At 34.8% G+C, this 6,540-nt stretch overlaps 1 protein-coding gene across 1 annotated transcript; it reads right to left on the bottom strand.

Annotated features, from left to right (window-relative positions):
• Positions 1-3,539: 3,539 nt before the first annotated feature.
• LOC111916614 (myosin-binding protein 7) lies at positions 3,540-6,190 on the bottom strand. Its single transcript, XM_023912280.3, has 4 exons — positions 5,970-6,190; positions 4,349-5,847; positions 4,209-4,255; positions 3,540-4,130 (listed from the first exon to the last, which is right to left on the bottom strand). Exons 2-4 carry the CDS (start codon positions 5,663-5,665, stop codon positions 4,028-4,030), a joined length of 1,467 nt encoding a protein of 488 aa, XP_023768048.1. The 5' UTR covers positions 5,666-5,847; positions 5,970-6,190; the 3' UTR covers positions 3,540-4,027.
• Between the last annotated feature and the right edge of the window lie 350 nt (positions 6,191-6,540).

Genomic DNA, 6,540 nt, shown 5'->3' with positions numbered 1-6,540 from the left:
ATTGTTTGTTTTTATTACGCATTTGGTTCCTATTGTTTGTTTTTGTTACACGCTTCTGTCTTACCTAAAAAGATTATTATTTAAATAGGAAAAAATTATGGGGTAGGTAACGTAAGGTGAGATGGGTGGGGTTAGGGTGTGTTTATTTAAATAAATAAAAAATCAAGGAAAAATAGTATTTTTAGGTAAGACAGGGACCAAATGCGTAACAAAAACAAACAGTAGGAACCTTACGACTTAAAAAAAATAAGTTAGGAACCAAATGTGCAAATTATCCTAAACCATAGGGACCATTCGTGTAATTTACTCTATATATAATTTTGGAATCCAACAAGTTTAAATTTCAAAAGGTTAGCTAAGGCAAGCCCGGTTAAAAAAAGGCTTAGGAGTAAATCACACGAATCGTCCCCTATGCATGTGTCAAATGACACGTTCAGTCTTTATTTTCAAAAATTAACTCGGACCGTCCCTAATTTTATGTAACTTTGTACGCTTCATCCCTCCGGATAAAAAAAAGACTATTTTGCCTTTAATACTTTATTTTTAATTTTCTTTTATTTATTTATCAACTTTAAATTAAACAAAAAAATATATAAAATAAATTAACATCTCCACTTCATCCTCAGACTTCAACCCTTCCCTTGCCCCCCTGATTACTTTTGTTCCCCCAGCTTTCGTTAAACAAAATTGTGGACATGAAGATGAGACTGGCGAGAAAGATGATAACGAGGAGGTCGTAGTGACGATTACCTTGCGGACCTGAAGCCACTGATCTCTCCTTTAAACTCAGCCTTAAACCCATCGATATACACATCAAGCCCTCGTTGGAGTCGTCAATGTTGCCGGAAACTTGCAACTCTAAAGTCGACATTGCCTTTGTTCTCGATCCCTCCGATATCAGTTAATTTTGCGAAAGATGTGAGGGGCTATGTTTTGATTTCCGATAGAGGATTCAATTTCTCTTTTCTACGTTCGAAATAATCCTCCACAGTAAACCTAGATTCAAACTCTGGTTGAGGGGCTGTGTTTTTTCTCAATAGATTTGAGCAAAATGATTTTGGGGTTTGGATTTAACCAAACTAATTTTTCCCTGATTCGGAGTAGATTTAGGTTTTTGGTTTTTCCTAGATAGTTTGAAAGCGGGGGTGGAGTGTGGCGAGGGTAAATTTCTGTGTGTGGATTTTCAATGGAGATCGTTTTAGTGGCGGTGGTCGAAAACAAAGTTACCTAATCGTCAAGTGCAGCTACTATGACACCACGACCGACTGTATTAGACTACCAGATGATCTGAGACGAAGATTACCATCAGGGAGGAAATTGAAGAAGGCAGTGTACACCCACATCTCCTCTGGATTTTATGTCGTAGGTGATTGTGAAAGAAAACAAAAATGTCGATAGAAATAGTTGTAGAAATGTGTTAAAGGAGATCATTCTTGGATGATCTGGTGGTATCTGTTAAGCATCCCAGATGAATTCGTGAAAAATTGAGGTGGGTGAGCAGATGAAGAAGGAGAAAGAGACGAGAAGAAATGTTGATGGTACGGGCTACGGGGTGTCTTTTTTTATTGGGATAATGACTTGAATGGGTAATGAATTTTCGGTTTTTGTCACATTTAGTCACTAAACTTTTTTTCGTTATCTATTTGCCATTGAACTATTGGAACTGTTCACATTTTACCCTTATGACCGGCTGTTACCGGTCATAAGGGTAAAATGTGAACAGTTTCAATAGTTTAGTGGCAAATAGATAACGAAAAAAAGTTTAGTGACTAAATGTGAACAAAATCGAAAGTTCGTTTCCCTCTAAAAATTTCAATGACTAAATGTGAACAAACTTCCTGTTGTATTATGTTTTAGCAAAATTATTTATTTTTGTTTAATTGTAGCAACATTTGTTGATTAAAAATCTATGAAATAAAAAAAACAAAATGTAACATCCGGATTTCCAGGTATCATCATTTAAGTATTTTTCTTTTGAGTTAAGAAGAGAGACTCGACGAGTTGACGCCTCAACTCGTCGAGTAAGGTCGCGACTGATGACTCGGATTAATGAATGGACTTGACGAGTCGGTGAGGCGACTCGATGAGTCCGCGCTGTTGGCAGAAACCCTAAATCTTTGGGCCCGAGCCATATTTAAAGGCACTTATGGCCTTCAATTGCGACTACCTTTCCCATAAGTGAGAACCCTAGCGAGTTTGAGTGTGTAGAGTGAGAGGAAGAGCTATCTTGAGCTTTTTGGTGTGATAGATCTGGACCCTTCTAGGTTCAGAGAGCCGAGAATATGAAGCTTTAGTAGAGTAAACTTTGGGGTTCGAAGTTAGGAAGCATTTATGAGATTTTTATGGTATATATAGTTACTTTCATCTTACACTAGATATGAAGTATTTTATATAAATTACGTGCTATGTGTGCATATTATTTGAATACTTGTTGTCTATGCTGGATAAACGATTTTATATATGTTTTAAAAGATTTAAACGGTATATTTATTTTATATCTACAAATATGTTGCGGATGAAACATGGGTAGATGAAATAGTTGATGTGTGATGAAATAAAATGATGATAGAAAGGTGGTGATAATTAGGTAAATAGATGATGATGAATATGTGATGTAGGATGAAAGGAGATACCATAACCTTAACCAGCAATGTGGCGATGTAGTCATCTACCAGAGTATAGATGGCGACTACGGACTATTCTAGACAACCCAGTGGAAACACCAGCAGGCCCATAACCTGTAGGTGATGAATTACGAGTTCAGGCGATGTTGTAACTACGTATTCATGCGATGATACTCTAACCCCTTACTATGAGTTACGAGTTCAGACGATGCTGTAACTATATATTCATGGGATGTCACAAATTTCGCATGCCAAACCAATGGTCATAATTCACATCAGTGAGAATGGTTCATTTTTTTGTAAAACCAAAATCAGATTGAAAATTTTGATTTTTTATTTTGGAAAATGTCAAACCATTGGTTTTTTATTTCGGTTTTGGTTTTTTGTTTTTGTTTTAAATATATTTTCAGGGTTTTGTTTTTTGTTTTTTTTTTTTTTTATTTCATAGATTTCTTCATCAACAAATGTTGCTACAATTTAACAAAAATAAATAATTTGCTAAAACATAATACAAGAGAAGGTTTGTTCACATTTAGTCATTGAACTTTTTAGAGGGAAACGAACTTTTGATTTTGTTCATATTTAGTCACTAAACTTTTTTTCGTTATCTACTTGCCATTGAACTATTGAAACTGTTCATATTTTACCCTTATGACCGGCAACAGCCGGTCATAAGGGTAAAATGTGAACAGTTTCAATAGTTCAATGGCAAATAGATAACGAAAAAAAATTTAGTGACTAAATGTGACAAAAGTCAAAAGTTCGTTACCCTTTCAAGTCATTATCCCTTTTTTATTTTATTCTTTTTTATTTTGTTTTAATCAGAAATGTTAAAAATAAATGAAAAATAAAATTAAAAAGGGCATTGTAGTCATTTCATGTCTCGCAAGGGACTAAGCGTGTAAATTTAAGCTAACAAGGGATAAAACGTGTAACTTTTAACCAAACGAGGGACGGTCCGAGTTAATTTTTGAAAATAACGATTGAACGGGTTATTTGACACATGCATGAGGGACTGTTCGTGCAATTTACTCAAGGCTTAGTTATAGACCCGGTTATAGAAGGCCCAAAATAGCAGTGTAAGAGAGGATCATGTCTATGAATAAGCAACGTCGCAAGATCATTCATTTTTGACAAAAAGAAAAGCTTCAAATGTTGCAAGCATAACACAAGAAGCACAAAAATAGCAAGAAAGGAAAATTTTGTAGTTAAGCAAATCCATATTCGCAACAAAAACAAAACCAGATGTGAACATGAATAATAGACAAATCTAAAAATATAAGAGTGTGATGTAAAAATACAGCACGTTCAAGAGCTAGTTAATATGGATGACATCAGCAAAAAAAAAAAAAAAAAAAAAAATGGATACAGAGTGATTTTGTTTTTCTAATTTAATTTGTGAGTCAAACTTGTGTAGTTGAAAGGCACCTCCATTGCCCCATCTGAGGTCCCTTATTTAGAAGCATTAGCAACCCTGCATTGTCTGCCAGCGCACTATAAATCTGCCTGAAATTGTAAAAATATTTCTCATTACAAATTTTACATAAATTCATTCTAAAAAAATACAATAAATCAGCTACTTACTTATTTCGTTGTGCTCTCCTTCCAAAATAACCAAATGTTACAATCCTCTGCAAAACACCACAACATTACAAACATAAATACCAAACTTACAAATTAAACCCACAAACTTCAATTAATTGAATAACAAATATTATTGTTACCTTGAAAAGTGAGAAGAAGGAAGAATCAATACGACCAGATGCCTTCTTTCCAATCATCCTACTTGGAGGTGACATGTCTTTAGCCAATTGTTGAGCAATCTCCTTCAACAAAACCAATTGAGCTTTATCAGTCCTCATAGAAATAAGAGCTTGTCTCATTGACTCCCTATCAGCCTCAAGTGCATGAAGCCTCATATACAGCTTCTTCACTTCTGGATCTTCAATATCAGTACGTGAAGATGACTCTTTAGGTGTACTACTCATAAAATCATCATAACTACCAATATTCCCCTTTTGATCATTGTTATGTATAGAATCAATGGTATAAATCCTGTCACTCGTGTCATCTCCAAATTCTGAAACGGTTTCCACTTTCTTGAAATTACCAAAATCATCCTCCATCTTCTTCACATTGCCACTCAAGTCTTCTCTAACAGTTGCATAATATGTTCCAGCACTATCACAGGAGAATCTTCTAGAATGTTTCTTGATTGGGGAATGACCAACTATGACTTTTTCAAGAACGGGTTGACTATGCGTAGGGCTTTTTTCCAATTGATTGATTCTTTCTTCTATGTCTTTTAATGAACGTGGGGTTTCACCAAATGCATACTTTTCTATATCAACTGTTTCATTGTCGTGTTCTTGATAAGGTTGATTTTCATTTGAATTGCATTTGAGAGGAGGGTAATCATATGAAGGAAAATCAAATTGAAATTGGCTTTCTAGATTTGTGGCTACACTATTTTCGCGTGTGATGAAGCTTTTCTCACCATCTGCTTCAGATTCTGTAAGACCATAACTTATCATTCTGTGTTTATATGCTTGAACTTCACAAGTCAATGATTGAATAGATTGCTCCCTTCTATATAACAATTCTTCTAACGCCATAAGCTCTTGTTGATCATGAGCCATTTTTTCTTCAGAAAAACGCTTAAATTGTCTGGCCTCCATCTGGATTTCAGCTTTTTCACGTTGTAATTTTAAGATCATAGACATGGCTTCATTTGCAGCTGAAGAAGAAGCGTACCTTTCCTCTTCTAGGTCAGAAATGAGGTCCTGAATAGTGCGTTGTTGATTGCTGACCATTTCACGTAACACATCGCATTCGTTTTCAATTTCAACACGGGCGACATCATGAATCTGAAGACCTGGTATGAAAAATTTGCCGCCATCTCCTTCATATTCGTCTAATTTTCGTTTCACAGAACGTATCCATGATCTAGAATAAGATCCAGTTGTTGTATCACAAGAACTACAACTGCAATCACAGCATTTGACTAAACTGGTCGAAGGATGCGTGCTCTCTGACTCCATATTTGGACCAAACGTAGATAATTATCCGTCAAAACATCGACAAAAACAAAGCTTGTTAATTAACCAATGATTTCACCCCCTTCAACAATGAAACCGCTTATGATCTTAACTTTTTCCTCTTCTTAATTCACCAACCAGAACAACATTAACGCTCCTACACTAACCAAAACACCAATAGGACCCTGCAAATGAATCAGCACATATAACGATTACAGTTGCTTGGCAAACATATACTTGAGTGGCCAATTACGAACATTTCAGGTCAAAATCAAAACCACAATCAAGATTAGGTGAATGAATTTACCGTAGAAAACAAGGGCCCATTAGATCATGATAACGATGATCAATAATGAAGATTAGAAGAGAAATTTTCTCAATGAAAAAAATAAGTAAAAGTGGGGGAGGGGAATTCTTGAGGGAATTGTTCAAAGGGAGGGAAAAGAGGAAATTTTGGGGTTGAGATACAAAGAAATTTGAAACCCTAGATTTATATTTTTCTGTTATCAAAATTCGCGTTCCTCGTCAAACGCACCCTTATACCATTTTTATTTTTATTTTGATTTTCTCGTATAAACAACGAATTTTCAATGTTTTTGTATTGAAAAAGTTTTTTTTTTTTTTTCCTTAGTCCACACCAAAATAACACATTACCTGCTAAGGAAATCATCGACCATTGAAAGTGGAGAAAACATAAAGTTTCCTATATTATAAAATTTTAATTTTAATTTGTATACTTTAAAGAGAAGGAAAAAAACTAATTTGGATACGATGTAATAATCAAAGCATTTTTCTCTAAACATGTGGCGAAATTCAAGTATTTACCTGCCCTTTTGGTATGTTTATCACTATGTATGTTATGAGGTTGACTATGATTT

This window comes from Lactuca sativa, chromosome 1 (genome assembly GCF_002870075.4).
Source record: "Lactuca sativa cultivar Salinas chromosome 1, Lsat_Salinas_v11, whole genome shotgun sequence".
Taxonomy (NCBI): domain Eukaryota; kingdom Viridiplantae; phylum Streptophyta; class Magnoliopsida; order Asterales; family Asteraceae; genus Lactuca; species Lactuca sativa.
This window is presented reverse-complemented; position numbering and strand designations above follow the sequence as displayed.

Coding starts and splice junctions, on each gene's coding strand:
- LOC111916614 (XM_023912280.3), bottom strand. CDS start 5,665: ATGGAGTCAGAGAGCACGCATCCTTCGACCAGTTTAGTCAAATGCTGT. Junction 4,256..4,348: donor CCTTCTTCTCACTTTTCAAG/GTAACAATAATA, acceptor GGTGTTTTGCAG/AGGATTGTAACATTTGGTTA. Junction 4,131..4,208: donor AGGAGAGCACAACGAAATAA/GTAAGTAGCTGA, acceptor TTACAATTTCAG/GCAGATTTATAGTGCGCTGG.